At 42.7% G+C, this 18,400-nt stretch overlaps 1 protein-coding gene across 4 annotated transcripts in view; it reads right to left on the bottom strand.

Moving 5' to 3' along the window:
* ep400 (E1A binding protein p400) overlaps window positions 1-18,293 on the bottom strand; it is a 29,703-nt gene extending 11,410 nt beyond the window's left edge. The window contains exons 1-30 of one of the 4 annotated variants that reach the window (XM_080468165.1): window positions 18,113-18,277; window positions 15,387-16,741; window positions 15,163-15,270; window positions 14,951-15,035; window positions 14,577-14,696; window positions 12,519-12,907; window positions 12,134-12,427; window positions 11,750-11,935; window positions 11,477-11,617; window positions 11,302-11,380; window positions 11,051-11,088; window positions 10,898-10,955; window positions 10,727-10,816; window positions 10,111-10,218; window positions 9,835-10,022; window positions 9,576-9,753; window positions 9,122-9,258; window positions 8,870-9,039; window positions 8,282-8,456; window positions 8,040-8,176; window positions 7,620-7,806; window positions 7,270-7,439; window positions 6,928-7,115; window positions 5,402-5,692; window positions 3,897-4,061; window positions 3,408-3,560; window positions 2,617-2,681; window positions 2,198-2,487; window positions 1,878-2,080; window positions 686-855 (exon numbers count right to left, since the gene is read on the bottom strand). In XM_080468165.1, the coding sequence (XP_080324291.1) occupies window positions 686-855; window positions 1,878-2,080; window positions 2,198-2,487; window positions 2,617-2,681; window positions 3,408-3,560; window positions 3,897-4,061; window positions 5,402-5,692; window positions 6,928-7,115; window positions 7,270-7,439; window positions 7,620-7,806; window positions 8,040-8,176; window positions 8,282-8,456; window positions 8,870-9,039; window positions 9,122-9,258; window positions 9,576-9,753; window positions 9,835-10,022; window positions 10,111-10,218; window positions 10,727-10,816; window positions 10,898-10,955; window positions 11,051-11,088; window positions 11,302-11,380; window positions 11,477-11,617; window positions 11,750-11,935; window positions 12,134-12,427; window positions 12,519-12,907; window positions 14,577-14,696; window positions 14,951-15,035; window positions 15,163-15,270; window positions 15,387-16,706 (5,883 nt within the window). In that variant the 5' untranslated portion in view covers window positions 16,707-16,741; window positions 18,113-18,277. Of the gene's footprint in view, window positions 1-685; window positions 856-1,877; window positions 2,081-2,197; window positions 2,488-2,616; window positions 2,682-3,407; window positions 3,561-3,887; window positions 4,062-5,401; window positions 5,693-6,927; window positions 7,116-7,269; window positions 7,440-7,619; window positions 7,807-8,039; window positions 8,177-8,281; window positions 8,457-8,869; window positions 9,040-9,121; window positions 9,259-9,575; window positions 9,754-9,834; window positions 10,023-10,110; window positions 10,219-10,726; window positions 10,817-10,897; window positions 10,956-11,050; window positions 11,089-11,301; window positions 11,381-11,476; window positions 11,618-11,749; window positions 11,936-12,133; window positions 12,428-12,518; window positions 12,908-14,576; window positions 14,697-14,950; window positions 15,036-15,162; window positions 15,271-15,386; window positions 16,742-18,112 lie in introns of all 4 variants that reach the window. The other 3 variants (XM_080468166.1, XM_080468168.1, XM_080468167.1) reach the window with 3 other exon arrangements.
* Window positions 18,294-18,400: the final 107 nt, after the last annotated feature.

Genomic DNA, 18,400 nt, shown 5'->3' with positions numbered 1-18,400 from the left:
CACCCCCAGGAGCCTCATAATCCACCCGCCCCATAACCCCTCCCCCCGGGTCTTGATTGGGAAACCCAACCCATGACCCACCCCGCACACCCCCACACCCCCCCACACACACACACACACACACACACACACACACACACACACACACACACACACACACACACACACACACACACACACACACACACACACACACACACACACACACACGGAACGGGGGGGGAGTGATGACTCTCGCACCCTCAGGCCGCCGGCCGGGCCCCCTCCCGGCCACCGCGGTATCCCAACCTCCACCAATCCAACAGCAAGTGGAGAAGGAGCACCGCACCCCAGCCCCCCCACAAGCGCCGCGCCCGAGGGAGCGCGCCCCCCGTACTCCAGCCGCACTCACCCCGGGCCGGGGCGGGACCCCAGCGGGAGGTGCTGGGGGGAGCCACGTCTCCCGCCCTTCCCCTGCCCTATATGTGTGTTGGATGTATGTAAGGGTGTGTTTTTGTGTTTTGAAAAGGTGGATGCGATGTGTGTGTCTATGGTGCGGTTTAAAATTGGGGGGTAGCGGGGCCCGGGCGTTCTACCGCTGACAAGCGGCAGAACCCCGAAAGCGGCTTACCCCCTCAAGACCCTGCATGACTAAGTGTGGTTAAAATTGTGGGTGGTGCAAAGTCTCTCTTGTTTTTCAATGTACCTGTCTTTCATCGAGGCTGAGGCTTTCATCAATGCGCACATAAGCGAGTTTCCGGTAGTCGAGGAAGGCCTCTAAGATGTTGAGCATCTTTAACATCTGAGTGAAGATGAGCACACGACGATTCTCCGACCGGAGCTTCTGCAGCAGAATGGCAAGAGCTTCCAGTTTACCTTTGAAGAAGAAGAAAAACATATGGTTAGTGCACTTATGAAATAACGAGGGCATGTTGTCTGTAAGCAAAACAATGTGTGTTCAATTAATATTGAGACTCTCAGAAAAATTAACTGATAAATCAATGTTTTGATTGATGAATCACTGTAAAATAAAAAAAAATAAAAAAAGGGAACAGGACTGCACTTAAAGATTATGTCTGAATTGCTTCTTTAAAATATGATTATTCGGAATAATACGGTGCAAAGTAAACTCCTGTGTAAAAAATATAAAATGCTATAAGAACTAAGTAGTTCTGTTAGTGACGGATGTGTAACAATGACCTAAAATGTTATGAAATATAATTTAATAACTGGCCGATAATGTAAGAAAGTGCTGAGCCTGAAATATAATTAAAAAAATTTAATCAAGCCAAAAATGTAATAATTGGTCATTAATGTAAAATTATTAACAAGAATTTAAATGTGATCTTAATGTGTTTAATGCTTGTACATTATTTTGTACTGATGATTGGAGAAATAGATTACAGATTAGAGAGAACAGAAGACTATAAATGACTTGGGCAACAGCAATCGTACAAAAATACCATAAACTGTATATAGATAAACGTATGAACAAACAGTCCAAACTTTTAGAACTCATTCTTTCAGTGGTATTTAAATGAAAGAAGTTCAGGTCCAAACAATAAATCAATAACTCACTTTATGAAGTAATAAAATTGTTTCACTATTAAGGGAAACATATTTTCGCCTGTCTCAATGTAAATTTAAAAAGCTCATCATCTTGTTACATTATCGACCAGTTATTACATTTCAGGTTTTATTCCATTATATTTTATAACAATTCTGGGTGGTTGGTACATTTCGGTTGGTTACATAGCGGGCTCTAACAAGCCCTGCTTCCTACCCAGGTTGAACGAGTCAGATCAAAACAAAACAGTTTGACTTGAATATGATGTTGGAAACGTTACACGTTTACTCTCCCCGCCTGCTGCGGTTTTATAAAAAAGTACAAGCCTAACCTGAGTCCATTTGCATTATCTGCAAGTCAGGATAGCAGATGAGATGTGTGGATGTTAAGCGATGGATGTCCGCTCGGTGAGGCGCAGACACCTCCAGAAGCCGGCGATGAAAGGATTTCTCTTCCAGTCTGTAGGGAACTGGAGGATTGGCTGCATACAGGTGAGGAGGCGGAGCTACAGCTGGAGGCACCACGCATACCAGCCTGAAACAAAACCAAATATGAAAACATATGAAGCAGCAATAGTTGTTGATTTACAACATAAAGGAAGAAATACATTTTGAACAATTGTTTAGAGCAAAGAGGGAGGTGAAGATGTACCTCTTGATAAGGCTGTTGGCAGCTTCTTGTTGATTCTCCACAGAGAGCAGAGAGGACTGTAGTGTTGATGTGGTAGCTATGCATGTCCTCTGAGCCCGGACGCAGCTCTCTCTACCAACCCACCTCCAGCCTCCAGCAGTCAGAGCCGTGTGACCGGGCTCAGAGTTCAAAGTGCACACCTGCAGCAGGTCTGACCCGTACAGCACTCTCCGACTGCAGCGTCGCTCATTCGCTTCAAACAGGCGTCTCAAGCGCTCCTTCAGCTGTTGGCTCTTTTCTTCAGAGGACTCCTGAAGGCCACATTGACAGCCGGCGCAGATAATTAAAAACTAAAATTATGCTCTGTGAATTGTTTCAGTTGATTTTTGAGTGAAGCTGGACAGAATAAAAGCGACTTCACAACAGAGTGATGGACTGACCTGAGGGCCACTTAGAGGTGCGAGTTTGGAGGAAGCTGATGTTGCATTTGTAGTGCCACCCAAAGCTTCAAAAATAAAAAAAAAATAAAAAAAAGACGCAGTGTCAAAAACAACATTTACATGATATCTAAGAAGAATACGAATGCATTCGTCCATCTAAAACTGGACTTTAAAAAGCACATTGAAATATTTTTTCACTCTGCTGACTAACAAGCTCAGGGACTAAAATCCCATCAACTCCTGCGTGAACACTGAGCGATCAGACCCCAAGAGGATGGGGTCTTCCATGTACATGTTAGCGCTCCACATCCAGTACTGCACAGGAAATCAAACAGCATGTCAAAGGGGTAACAGGACTCCAGCAGAAGAAGCCAGCTGACTGTAAACATTTTGAAAACTAGTGGAGTTTGTCTTTGAACCGTCACAGAAACAAACTGCTTCCGTGATGTTGTAGGTCAACTTTAAATGGACCAATACTGACAAGTTAATAGAGTGCACATCACCATATATCGCAGAGAAAACACGTTTTCAACAAATATATTCCTGTGTATGTATACAGCGACAATTCCAATAGTCCAAGCCGCACAGGTAAACATAGTGACTGATCTATTTTTAACACTAGCACAAGAACATCATAGAGAAAAGGAGAAGAGCTTGTGTTAACAACATACCTTATAATACACAACAATGTGTTAACCTTCAACATTATCGTGACACAAGTTTTCCAGTTGATGTTATGAAAGTAAGAAGACGGTATTAGTGATGCAGTGTCTTTGCTGACAATCGGTCACCTTGCTGAGCGGTGGACAGGGGAGGATGAGGTGTGCCCGGTGTAGCTGATGCACTGGACGCAGGAACAGCTTGAGGAATTGTTTGCATCACCATGGATCCCTGTGGCCTAATGATCTGCTGCCCTGGAGCTGACACAATCTGCAGGATGTTGCCTAAATCCATGGTATATATATATTGGGCAGTTAATTAGGAGGAGCCAGACACATGTTCAAAATGTTAATGTAGAATAAAAAAAAAAAGAAAAAAGAAAAGTAACTATATACAAAGTCCTTATCGAACTTTCTTTTCCTATAATGAAAAGCTGATGATAAACATACAGGATTAGAGGAGGGGCATGTGACACAAAACAATGACACATACAAAACTAAGATTTACATGTTTTGTGACGCTATATATATAAAAAAAAGTGAATTACATAAAAAGTGTGAATTGGACATAAAGGAAAGAATGAAAAAGTGGGACAATGGGATGTACATTACCGAGTGTACCTTGGAGCTGCAAGGGCTGTCCGGTGGTGAGCTGGCGGAGCTGACTGGGCGACAGTGTGAACTTGTTGCCCTGAAACTGCAGCGTGACGGGAGTCTCCGGCTGCGCGATGCGATTCTGATTGCCCGCTATGTTGGCCAGCTGAGCAATCTTCACTACATCTCCACCTTCAACACAAAAGTAAGACGAAAGACATGATCAAACACAAAATTGAACACGCCAGAAGTATTTCTTTTAGTGATAGTTAGTTAAAGGGTGGAAAAAAGACTAGCCATGCAGAACCGGGGTGGATTAATTGGTGGAACAAGCACAGCTCCTGTCCACAACAGAATCATAGCAGATCCTAAGTAAAAACCTTGAAAGGAGGAAGACATTACTACAAAGACAGTCCTCGGGTGAGACAGAGACCCTAAAACAAAAGATTTAACAAAAAAAACAAACGCACTGAATTGCTTGATTTCGTGAGGCACAGCTACTGAAACAACAAGTACAGTCCTGTTTTTAATGGATATTTGTGATGCTTCTAATAGACCTCTCCATTCTTGGATTTTAAAACATTGATTCCAAAACAAAATGTGTGATAGTAACGCTTTGTTGTACAATGGTGTTGATGAGGTAGGTTTAGAAGTCTTCATGTCCACAATATTGCACTCATGTTTTGTTAGGCAGTGGCCTGAGATAAAATTGATTCATTTGATTTCAGTGACGCACCATTGACAGACAAAATGTGTACAAATCATCTGAAACTTTTGTGACATCTATTAAGTTGGATTCTCTTCCAAATAAATTTGGTGAGACCCAATCACGTTCAGAGTCCCTCAATCCTCGGCGCTGCAGTTCTTTGAACAGCTAAAAACATCGAGACAAGAAAGAAAAATGTAGACAGTAAAATACTGCATGTAAACTAAAAAGGTCTCTCTGTCCACATTTGAGGCTGAAAGGTCGGAGAACCTGTGGGAACAGTTCCGCATGCTACGCAATTTGCTCAATGTCAGAATAAAATCATAACATCAGCAAAGAAAAACAAACACACAAATAAACAACCAAAGCTTTGGGATTTCTTCCTGCAGCTGGGCTAATGCAAGAGACAAAAGACAATTAGTAAATTGGGGGAAAATAATGATTAAAAGCCGGGTGAAAATAAAAATTAGGTCCAACAGTATAGTGACGTGAGGTGTAACACAAGTGGGACATTCACAGTGTACATGCAGGTTTCAAGAAAGAAAATGGGGAAGGCTGAGGTTATGGGAGATGCTGCTGATATGGCTGCAGGTTTACTATTTCAACTGTGAGTAGTCAAAGTATTGTTGAGTTGCATATGAAATCTACTGATGCACAAGCAGTGCTACATCTGTTGGGATGCAAAAAAATAATTTTTCTGGACAAATAAAGACTGAATACATATCAGCAGTGCCTCGAGTAAATGCCTCAGTGCAGAGCAGCCTGGACTGTTGTGCCAAAGGTTGGAGGGGAAATGCCGAGACGGAGGGGATGGCAGGCCACTTACTAGGCAACCGTGCCTGGGCCTGGGATGTAAGAACCAGCCTCTGGGACAATAAGCTGGGTTGGATGGCATGGCTGGGGGCTATAGCAGGCCTCGGGACCTGTGTTAATCCAGGCTGGTTGATGGGAGCCATAGAGCCCACCACTGTGCCAGCTAAGGTCTGACCCAAAGCCACCGGGGCAGCCCCCAACACATGCTGACCAACGCCAATGTTCCCAGAGGGGGCTACAGTGTTGTTGCTGTTGCTGCTGACAGGTGGGGCAGCCTGGGATCTCTGAGTAGCTGTTCCAGCAGCTGCAAAGCACAAGGCAATACGATATGGAACTCCCATGTTAGGGGGGGGGGACCCAGTATTTAGTCAAACAATTCAAACATTTTCCCCATATAATCATTTAGCTGTGGTAGAACAACATACCAAGTGGTAATAGGGATTTTGCAGAAGTCCCAGTTAGATTAAACATGGTTAAAACAATCAAGAATCAGACAAAATATTAAGGACTGGACAGAAGTTAGACTAAAATGGTTCTTTACATCCTGATTTTTTGCAAAAATATTTATAATAGTATATCAGAAATGTTGGTAGCAGAATAAGCTCTGCAAAAAAATACAACAATAATCTTGTACCGTCTTGAGAGTAAGTCATACTGCAGGTTGTGGGTTTGGTTTCCATCTAATCATAACATGCATGTCCTTTCATTATATTCAATTATATCAAAAATGACGTTTCCCTGTTAAATCACGGAATAGTTACAGACCTGATCACTACAGAGAATAAGTCAGGTCACAGGAAGACGAGACGCTCTGCGTTGCATTGAAAATTAACTCAGATTGTTTAATGACTGCACTGCCAGCAGGGCCAAACCAGGTCTCCAAGCCACCACTGCTGCATGCATGTTCAAAAACACATTTTCACAAAGCTGTAGGCAACATAATTATGTACACTGTTCGTACTTCTGAAAACCATAATGTAATCCTGACATTGAAGACAGTAGCTACGTTTATTTAGTTACTTTGTCAGATCCTTGAATTAATTCAGCTCAAGGGATCAGCGTGTCCCATTTACATAAAAACAGAATGAAGTGATCAGATTGATGTGCAGGCTCATATGCATCAATGATATAATCTTATTTAGTCAGTGGATACCATAATACTTTACACTGTCATGTTGGCTGTTTGTGATCTGAATTTCAATGTGATTTGGCCATTCAGATAGATGTGTTTACATGGTGTGTTTTCAGTAGAACTGGCGTTCACTCCGATCACTTATGGTGCACGCAGCTACAGTTCACATCTTCAAAGCTTGACAGTGGATCAAAATAAATAGATTTTCACAAAATAGTCTGAGTTGTGCAGCTTAACAATGGATGATGCGCGCACACACACACATACACATCACAGGTTTAAAATTAGTATGAGCATATCAGGTAAAAGCACCAACAAAATGATTATTTGAGCATGAAGTTTGTTCCTAGAGATTTTTAATGTTTAAACCAGTTTGCTATCTGGAAGTGCCCCTGAAAGAGTCTTACCATGAGAAGTGGGTGTGGTTGTGGCAGTGGTGACAGGGGACTTGCCCCTGGTCTGGCCTGCCTGGGTGGCGGTGGCAGAGGGTGTGCTTGTTGTCGGCGAGCTCGTTGGGGGTCTCTGTCCTGCTGCATTCGCAAATGCAGCAAGACGACCTTCCGGCTTTGTGCCATACTGCACTGGCTGAAACAACCTGGACAGAAATTTTAAAAAGTGATCATATTGTGCAAATTCCAAAACAGAAATATCAACATATAAGGATACTTTGCAGAGCAATTTGAAAACTTGTGAGCGTTTTCACTTGGGCTATATTTAGACTTACTAGTGTTTAGAGATGTAATGCTCACCTCATGGGTTTTATAGGACACGGCTTTGGTCTTGGTGGTGGATCTGGACCAGAGTGTATCTCCTCAATGAGTTGCTGAGTGACCTTTAGTTTGGGTAATGCCTCCTCCGTCTGGTACCGGGTCAGTCTGTTCTCATTATTGATGAGGTCAAATATGGACAAGTTTGCCATCTAGGATGATAAGTGAATGTCAAGACAAAACTTGATCAGTGTTGATCATTTATCAGCATGGATGAAATATAATAACAGAAAACACATTTAAACATAAGATGCATTGAAAGGAAGCATGTAATACTGTATATATACATTTATGTAACGCAGAAAAAAACTTGGCGAGAATTGAATAAATACCTTGCTCGAGTCATTCTGAAGAGCCTCCAGCACCAGCGATGGTGCGTTGTATTGTAAAGAGGGAGAGTAATAAGAACTGCTTGTTTCTCGGGGCACCACCAGCTCGGGGTGGTTACACACTCGCTGCAGCTGCATCAAGACCTGCAGCACGCTGACGAAATGGCCCGTCTTCAGTGCTTCCTGAGCTCTGGGTGGGGGCACATCGGGACAATAAATAAACAACATCATCATTGATTAATTAGGCTAAATATATACAACATAGACAGTAAACATATTGAAACTGGTCTCAAGTAGAGTCCATTACGTTTTTTCTCAAAAAGTCTCCATACATAGTCCAAACTATCTCAATGTTTTTTATGTGGACACAGGCTGATTCCTGATGTAAAAAGTACAATAATCCATGAGGATGTAATATCTCACCCTGGCTGAGTGAGAATATCTTCATAAAGGCTCTTTTGTCTGCTGGAGAGGCGACACTTCAGTATGTGCTCATACTTCTTAGGCAGCTGTTTCTCTACATCCCTTTTGGAGCGCCTCAGTATGAAGGGTTGGATCATCTACAATAAAGATCACAATGAGGGGTTACATGAAATGTACATTCAATGTTTATATGTGAGGCGAAGCATGTGTGACGATAGGAATATTCAGGACCAATAACCCACCCTATGTAGGCGGATAACCAGTTTGTGGCAGTAGTCCTGGTTCTGGTCTGTTCCCGCCTTCACAGGAAAGTCGGAGTAGGGCCTGGTGATTCCTGGCAAAAGGAAGTGGATCATGGTCCACAACTCCTTGAGAGTATTCTGGAGAGGAGTGTTGATGAGGAGAATCCTCTGCTCACTGAAAGAAGTAGACAGATATTTCAACCTTTACAAACAGAAATAAAGTGACATAATAAAAGATACTGTCAAAGATTCTCTCACATATAAATAATGCAATCAAAACAAATCTCCTAAAACTACTCTAAGATGGTTATGTATATTTGTGTCCCAAACAATACTGCCGCCCCTTCTCAAGAAATCTAAATATATTGGACGTCTCTCTAAAACAATAAACCCTCATACTCTATTGTAGCCTAACCCAACACTACAACAGTCTATATAAAAGAAATCCTCAGACTATCTCAACAAACTCAGAACATTTTCATCCTCATGAAGGCAGGCTTTATAGCAAACCTATGATCGAGATCATATTAGAAGTGGTACAAGCCAAGCTGAAGAAAAAGTGGCTCGTGCATCCATCAGAAAACTCACCTTCGGAGAGAAAAGATTGTTTCCCAGTGTTTTTCCGTCATGCTTTTGATTAGTTGCACCTCGTCCAGGACCAGATGCCTCCACCTTCTCTTCAGAAAATGATTCTGGTCTTTCATGAGCAGCTTGTAGGACGTCACACAAACATGGAAGCTGTTTGCTTCCCCCCACCACTGTAAATCAATGATGTGTCATTAAAATACAGAAAGCCTTTGACATTGGCTGATTTCATAACCATGTTAAAATATAAATTACCATTCTCTTGGATCTGCGTTCCTTCCTGTTGCCAAGGTAAAGGAGGATCTTCAGGCCTGGACACCAGCGCTTGAACTCGACCTCCCAATTGAGCAGCCTGCATGTCCTCACTATGATAAGATGGGGTCCCCAAATACCTGTCGACATAAACAAGTGTTTAAAGTTACCCTAACGGAAAGAATCTTTAGAATATACTACCCATAAAAGCTTTCCCCTCTGCACATATAATAAACCAATACACAAAAACAAAACCACTACCACTCATTGCCACAAATTTCCAACCCGTAGTTGCCTAAATCATTCACATCAAGATCGATATGTTTACAAACAAACTGGAATTGGTCTTAAATATTAAAAAATGTTCCCATGTGGATTCTGGTAGAGTAACTTTAAGCAGTGATTTTTAATCTTTACAAAAAATTATAATAATGAGTTCTGTTGAACTGAGACATACCCTCCTGCCCAGCTAACTGAGCCATGTAAGCCACAGTCTGTACAGTCTTGCCAAGGCCCGTCTCATCAGCTAAGATGCCATTGAGGTGCTTCTTGTGAAGGTTTACCAGCCAGTCCACACCAATTTGCTGATACTCTCGCAGTGACCCATGTAAGAGGGCAGGAGCTGGGTTGCGTGTCTGGTTTAAAGAAAAAAGTCAGTTCAATAATTTTTTTTACATTTTCTCTTTCTAAATGTAGTAATTATGTGTGTTCCTTACTGATGAAGTGGTTCTGAAGCTGCCCTTAGGCAGGATTTGTTCAGTGGCAGCGGCTACTTCAGCTATGTCTCTGCCAGACTTCCCACTGGAGTCAGAGGAAGCAGCTTTGTCAGCACGGTACTGGTCCACACTAAGCAGGGAGTCTATCAACACTGGCTCGGGGGAATTGCCTGCAGGACACTCCATTTCTGGAAAAAAAAAGAAGAAAAGATTATCAAATATCATACAATCATAAACTCTTTTAAAAAAAAATCAGATTTTCGAGTGATCAACTACCGTCAGTCTCTTCCATTACATTATCGCCACTGTGAGGACTCGGCCACTCAAAGCTGTCAGCGTAGGCACCGGCGTACTGTTTGATCAGAGCATCTAGAGGCATCTCAGCTGTAAGAATTAAAAAAATAAATAAACCTTTAATGAAATGCTACAAATACTTTAATTCACATATTTAAAAGACTTTCATTTTCAAAAGCTGACAGATCTCCAGTTCCTTCCCCATTAAGTTACTTTAAATAATGTGAAGAATCCGGTTGGTTCGTTTGTGGTTCAATTATTGTCGTCTTTTACATTTGAAACCCCTAAGTGTGATGGACAGCTATACTATATGAACATAATCTAAAGAGCAGACATGAAGAGAACCAACTCTCACAACATCTGGAACACAGGCAGCAGGTTTTACTGATCCTCAATAAAAGTGCAAGCTCTATTGTTGGGCCTTGTTTCAGCGACTTCTCAATCAATCAATCTAGTTATGTACCAAATATTTTCAACTTAGGCTACGGACACCAAAACTTAACTCAACTAAACTAGTAATGTCAAACAAAATATCAAAAAAACTATTCATCCAGTTTAATTAAAATAATTTCCATGCTTCAAAAAAGAGATTAAGTACCATCTTTAGCGAGGTCAACCAGCTCTGCTTTGTGGTCCGTTTCCCCTTCCATGACTTCCTGTTCCTCTATGGTGCTCTCCTCATCAGTACCTAGCAGTAGAGACAGCCTTTAATCAAATATGCACAGTTCTAGTTTGTCCTTTACCCTGTTCCATTGTTTATGTCACATACCATGTCCTTCAGCCAAGCAAAAATTCACTTTTCTTTTTTTAGCTGAAGATGACCCCTCCTAAAAAACAAAAACAAAAAACGCATAGGGTGTAAATATCATTTAGTTTGATGTATGTGTGTTTACATCCGTTAATATGTTACTGCTACACCTACCTCTTTATCAGCTTTATCCCCTGATGACTGACCTGATGCTGAAATGCAAAAAGACAAACTCAGTGGAAAGGGTCAATTAAAAAATACAATCCAAAATTATATAGAAAAGCTGAGGCATGTCAGCAATCATAACCAGAAGAAATGGGTGAAGATTATATCTCAGAGAACCACAAAAGAAAAATAATGAATAGTAAACATTTTTAGCAAATATGTTCCATCTTATTTATAATAGTTCTAATAGTCAGATGTACCTTTGGCCGAGGCTTGTTGTAAGCTAAGCGCTTTGAGCCTCTTCTCATAAATTTCAAACTGGAGCTTGATTTCCACGACCTGAACAAAAAGAAAAAGGAAAACATTCACCAGGTAAAAACTTTTAGACCGGCAATAAAAGTTTCCATGTATTAGTAAATAATTAAACAGACAAACCTGCTCAATGTTCAACCAGAAGAATTCAACCTCTCTGGCAATTGTGCTGGCAATGTGACGAAGGTGAATTTCGTTTTCTTTCTTTGCTCTCGCTTCACTTTGCTTCTTCTCTTGATGATAACGGGCACATGTGCGAACAAGCTGCAGCAATGGCAGTGAAGAACGTCAAGTTTTCAACAAGACACCAGTTTTAGTAGTAAATCTTTTTGTTGAGCTGAAGCGCACTTTAAAAACATGTCCTCCCTCCAGTAACTCATCACGTATCCGTCATACCTTCTTGGCAGAAGCCTCCTTCCACCGCCTCTCCTGTGCAAAGTCAGCTGCCATCCATTGCATCTCTTCCAGTAGGTAGTCCCAGTGGGATTTGGGCCGTGAGGCCTCCACAAGCTTGGGTAGTCGACTGGCTGACCACTGACCTTCTTTCCTCAGCTCAGAGATGCGCTGATGCACTTGAGTCTCCTGGGAGAATGAAGCAGAGGTTATTATCGAAAACATGATTTTCCTCCCACAAAATTTGGTTTTTAAGGAAATCATGTATTCAATCACTAAATGAAAACCCCACTCAATAAGCATATGCAAAAAAAACCTATAAACCAATATAACTATACACATCAAACCAAGCAATCTGGATTCAATCAACGTGTCTCAGGAACTCACCAGTTTGGCTTGTTCCACTTGCTTATCTTGAGAACTCTCCTGTGAGGACTGCATGTTTGTATTTTGACCAAAGCCACCTATCTTGATGGCAGAGATGCCATTAGTTCCAGTCAACTTAGACTGGGTTCCGGGATTGAGGTTAGAGCCAAGTGGACGGAGAGGACTTGCAGTGTGTGGGGTTGGAACAGAGTTGGGAGCAGCTGCATTAGACACTGACGCTATTGATATCGAGTTGGTCAAAATCCTCTGAACTGGCTGGTTTGGCTCCGCACCAGGGCGTGCAAGTGCCACAGTCTGTGAAAAAGAGACAAAAGTATAGCAATGTCAAGATTTAGACAAAACACACACACGAAAAGTGCATCTGTAAAGCTTGACTCAGACTGACCGCTTGTCCTGGCTGTAGAATGGCCTGGGACTGCTGCTGCTGTGGCTGCAACTGAAGGTGAAGACCCGGCTGCATCTGCAGTTGAGCCTGTAGCTGTGTGTGAGGGTTTACTGTGGCGAGGACAGCGCCCCCTGCCTGCACTTTCACCTGCGCTTGAAGCTGAGCCCCAGGCTGGGTTGCGCTGTCCACTAACTGAGCCTGCTGCGTGAGAGCCATGGGAAGGCCGGCCATGGGGAGCGCGCCCTGAGGCAACCGGCTGGGCAGCTGTGGAGGAGGGGTGTGCAGGCTGGCAGCATTCTGGACTGGGGGTCCCTTCGACGGGTCGTACTGCTGCTGGTTCTGCTTCTGTCCTGCAATCTGGACCGCTTGAGGAGTAGGCGGCATCCCGCCTGTATACACAGTAACCATAGTATAGGACAAAGGGGTAGTATAGAAAGCAACACAGAGAAAAACAGTTAAACAAAGTTGTTTGAGATTGTCTTCGCAAGTTTAGTGCTTAAAAAATTCTTGTGCTTTTTGTGGAAAAAAAGTTTTAAAATAGCATTTATTGTTTGGTAGCTTTCCCTTAATATTCATTTGAGAGACCCCGTTGAAAATACTTTTTTTTTATATCTAATATTTGGATATTAAAATGTAATTTAAATTTCGAAGACTACTTGAACTTGAGCTATTAAAGCTCCTCAGCCTTCCCTTAATGAACCAGAGGAACTGTATCCATCATATTCAACAGTAGTGTACTACTTCTTTATGATCAGAGCGGAAACTTATGAAACTCATACAGCAGAATGATTACAGAAGAAATGAAATCAATATGAAAATCTACATGTCTCTCAAATAAAATACTACTTTGATTAATGCAAAACCAAAATATTGCATTTCAAATGTTGAGAGAATGTGGTTTAAAACATCAAAAATTATACATGCAATTTGAGAAGAAGGTCTCGGAGAGAAATAAGAAATGTTATAAATGAACAGAACAAAAACTTAGAAAAATCAAGAGACAGGGAGAAGAAAGGGGAAATAAAACTACAGAGCAGACACTCACAAAAACACCATATGTTTGGCATGCATGAAGCGATGTCATTCTGGCAATAACCAAGGCATCTGGATGTCTCACATAGCGACAAAGCACACAGGTGAGCAAAAGGACACACATGGGGTCTTGCAGACAGCAGGCCTAAGCGGAGCTGTGCACACTAAAGCAGCACCTGCCTTACCTCCCTGCACGCCACACCACCTTGCCTAGACGTCATCAACACCTGGCCCTGACACACCCACACAATCGCAAAAATCTGCGCCGTGAACACAACTCCTCCAAATGTCTCCCCTCCTACTTAGACTGAGGGAAAGAAGCCAAGTCAGAACAAAATGTCATGAAATAACATGGACGAAAATCAACCAAATGTGACCATGGTAAAAACAGACACTCTTGAAGATAGATGGCTGATGATGCTGAAAGTCCTTTTGATGGCGCAAGGGCGGACAATCGAAGAGGGAAGGACTTGTGAGGGAATGACGATGGGAAATCAAAAAGGAAACGTGAAACGTGGATTCGGAAAAATGGGAAAACAAGCAGAGCCCATTGGAAAGTGCTTTCATTCCCACAGGGCGCCCACTTTCTTTGATCCACCTCCAAATTAGCTGAAAAATCCATCAGCACAGGAAAGTCGGTCCAAATAATGACGACGAACAGGAACAAACTTCAGAAAAGAAGAGATGAATAACGACAGGTGATCGATTGTTGAAACAAAAAAGGAAATAATAAGACATGGCATCTTCCCAAAGAGTGGCTACTCTTCTTCAGTCATGGATTGTCTTCTTCCCCATTTATCCTGACAAAGAGAGTTGGAGCTGGTCCAGCTAAACCTGAACCTCCTTTGGACTGCTGAGAAATCCAGCAGATGGATGAAGATCGGTTTGTCGATGCTGCTCGGAGTTTGTTTGTCAAAGATGAATGTTGTGGTTCACGTTTTAAAAAAGACTCCTTAAGTTTAAGGAAAGGCATGGGTCCAGCAGCATCGAACAGAACACAGAACGGCCTGGTAGTAGCACTCCTACCTTGCGCAGTTGGCATAAGCTGCTGGAGTGGAACGCCAGGTGATCCTAAAGGAGCTACACCAGGATGCTGGAAAATCAGCCCATGGCGACCAACGTCAATCCGGGACCTCTTAGCCTGATCTGGGATTTAAAACACACAATACCCTCATAACGCAAAAAAAAGCACTCGGCACAGAGGAATAACCTTCCGCGGACCTTACAGGTCACCTCTCCTTCCTCGGTTTAAGACTTCAACACAGAGCGCTAGTAGAGGATGCCAAATATCTAAAAGCAGAAGCAATTAGAGGGAGAAAAGAAAACAAACAGAAAACAAAGCAAACGGGGAGGAAACAAAGCAACATAGGTGAGACAGAGGTCTACGATCCTTGCCCTACCTGCTTGCACCATAGCCTGTTGCCTCTTAAAGGCATCCATGTCTCCAGAGTTTGCAAGAATCCCAGCAGCAGCTCCTTGGTGTCCCTGAAAAAAAAGAATTCTCCAAAAGTGTCAGTTCCATATTTGTCAATTGAATAAATCAGGAGCAGGAAGGTAAGAAATATATAATTCCATAATAATACTGTTTTCAACTGAGTGCATTTTTAATTACCTGAAACTGCTGCTGGGTGGAGAAAGCTGCAGAAACATTGGGAGGAAGTTGTGTCGCTATGGCAACCGGTGTCACTGCTTGGCCATCTTTTCCAGTAACAACTTTTACCTAAAAAACAGAATCACACAAAAATTCCAACAATTTCACAGAGACATTTTCAACGAAGAGGACACATGCTCAACAATAAAAAATTCCTCATATCTCCAAACTAAAAGCAGTAATACCTCATCATTGATGACCTCAGACTGTTCTTCTTCTTCCTCTTCATCATCAAGGTCCAAGTCATTCTGTCGTAAATAAGTATACAAAGGAACGCAAGGCTTTTTCTTAAAAGCTAGGTAATCCATCATGTTCCCTTGCAGCTGCTGCAGAAAGAAAAGTTCAATCAGATATTCTTTGAAGACTTCTTTCAGGCTCTCCATCTTCTTGGTGTGGTGCTCTAAGCACTGTTTCCTTAGCTGGGCAATCTCTGGTGTGGAGGGCGCAATTTCCTCTAACTTCTTGGTGACCTGCTTCTTCATGCCCACAGTCATGCCGCTGGGTGCGTGAGGATTGTTGGGGATCCCTTGGGTTGGACTGATGAGGGATGGGCTAGAAGGTGGAATGGAGGCAGGTACGCTAAAAGACGCTGTGGCTGTGGTTCCCACTCCGGCAACCCCACCCTGTGCAGTCTTTTCAAACATAGGACGCGCCAGCTGCCCTTGAATGATACTGCTAATCTGTGGAGGTAGGTGGGAAGTGGTGATGTGACCAGGGCTACCTAGAGTGGAGAGCGTAGCACCAGTGGCAGCAGGGCTTTGAGGTCCGAGGTGGTGGATGGTGCCTCCAGTCTGTGAATGAGGCTGAGACAGCCGACGTTCCCGCACAGAGCCTGGTGCCCCCGGAGAGGTGAGTTGTACCTGGCCGGTTGTGGCAGGGGCAATCTGGGCCAGTCCTGTCCCCTCCTGGTATACAAAATGTCCACTACCCGATGGACTGCCTAAACTGATTTGCCGCATTAGCATACCAGCTTCAACAAATCGCGTTGGACTCTGTCCACACACACCCAAGGCTGTTGCGGGAGCTCCTTGCCTCGTCACACCTTGTAGGGGCACTGGGCTATGCTGGGTTGGACTTTGAGGTTGAATGGGCTGGGGCACAGGTGACGTGACCTGGATATAGGAGGATGGAGCGTGCTCAAATCTCCACTGAGGTGTAGTATGCTGAAAGCCAGGGGAGGCCGGGTTCTGGATGGGGAGTGGCGTCAGTGTGATCTGCTGGTTTGCAGTCACCATCTGCCCAACGTTTTGTAACGTTATGTTCATGTTCTGCCCAGTTACTGGACTGCGACTCATGATGATCTGATAATTGGGTGACTGAGGGGCTGAAGGACTGGCAGCAGAAGAGAAAGTGGTCACAGGAGACTGAGGATGGTTAACAGTAGCTTGCTGCTGCGTAACTGCCAGGGCAGGCTGCTGCTGCTGCTCCTCTGCTTCTGACCCAGTGACAGACTTGGATCTTTGGAGCTGTCGTTGCATGTTCTGTGATCCACTTCCATGGTGCATTGCGTGATGTTGTTACTATGTCCAAACACAATAATCTGTGAAAAGCAGATTAAAAAAACAAAATGAATTATTTTTGTAATCCTGATTGTGCCAAAAATATAGCAGGAGTGCTAAACAGTCGTATGGCAGAACGCCACAAAATAAGCAATGGTTGGTACGTTCTGATTAATTGCCGAGTTGGATCATAACTGCCAGTGTAATGTTGAAATAATCTAAAGCAAACTGACATTCAAACATTCTGTTCATTTCATACAAAATGTAATTCCTTTTTGAGCAAAGCCAAGCACAAAAAGACACATACATTGTAAGCAATATTATTAATATGTCAGACTGGCATTACTAAAGGATTATAAATGATGGTACGGAGATCAAAATTATACTTTAAGGATAAAGCAGCTACTGCTGAGCTGAACGAGTCATGTAAATAAATATTCCAAACAATCCAAACATCATCTGAAAATTGAAAATATACAATATAAGAAGTAGCAACTCAATTTACGAAACTCCAGTTAAGAAAGTCGACTGTCTTTAAGTCACCAAGTTAAATGTGTGCAAAAGGGTTTAAAAATATCAATTGTCACAGAGACCAATCCAAATTCAACCATACCATATCATTTATTTATATGGAGATATGTTTAAAAGAATGGCGCTAAATAAAAGAGACGTTGGTAAAATTACAAATTTATTCTAGGAGTTGTAACATGTCTTTGCAGAGTCTCAGTCATCCAGGTCAAGGTATCCCCGTTTTTACAGTAATTTCAATGAAATATATATAGCACCCTAACAGCATGTTTGCACTAATTGAAACGTAACCACTGCCAGATGATTAAACACATTATACATCAGCAAAGAAAACGACAAGACTGTTCTTGCTCCACAATAATTGAGCAAATATTAATTTGCATTACAAACAAAGGTGACAGGAGGAAACGCCGCTGATGCCGGTGGATCACTGTGGGTTTGGATTTATACTGTAGCTCAAGTTAAAATATTTATGAGCTGTTGGTACACTTCACGTCTACAATGACTCAAAAGAGACATGACTGTGAAAACTGCCTTACTTGACAGCGGCAATCTCTTTGTATGGATTAATATCACCTTATGGCGCTGGCTTCTGCTCCGGGGCGTAACGATCGCTAGCGGTTAGCATGGAAGCATAACGAATGCAACTGCAATAATAAGCCAACTTAGGTACACAGCTGCTTCAAGTACAACTAAAACAACGGAAAGGGCTGCAACCGGCTGAACTCGAACCTCTGCATTATAATCTGCAGTGTCGTTTCAGTAATTATAATGACCCGTGTTACGGGACGCGTGCTAGCCCGTGCTAGCGATTAGCTTGTTTAGTGCTAACAGGCCAGCTCCCGATTCATAAATGCATTTACCAAACACACGGCTTTACTTACAAGGGATGGAGACGCTGTGGCGGTTTGATAAATCCTAAGTCATATTTACAAGTGGTCGCGTGCCGCAACGAACGGTATCTTGGTGGAAAAATAAATATTGATATTGGTAGCTGCTACTCAATGTTTTGGAGCTAGGTTAACTTCATTCAGCAACATGGCGGCCGCGGCAACCCCCGTCCGTGTGACCCGGATGTAGTTTCAGGTCCAGGAAGACGTCTGGAGAGATGACGTACGGGGCGCACAAGAGACCGTTGTATTGCTGTATTATTGATACCTAATTATTACCAA

This window comes from Lipophrys pholis, assembly GCF_963383615.2.
Source record: "Lipophrys pholis genome assembly, chromosome: 7".
Lineage (NCBI taxonomy): Eukaryota > Metazoa > Chordata > Actinopteri > Blenniiformes > Blenniidae > Lipophrys > Lipophrys pholis.
The sequence above is the reverse complement of the archived record's forward strand: the minus strand, read 5'-3'. Positions and strand labels throughout refer to the sequence as shown.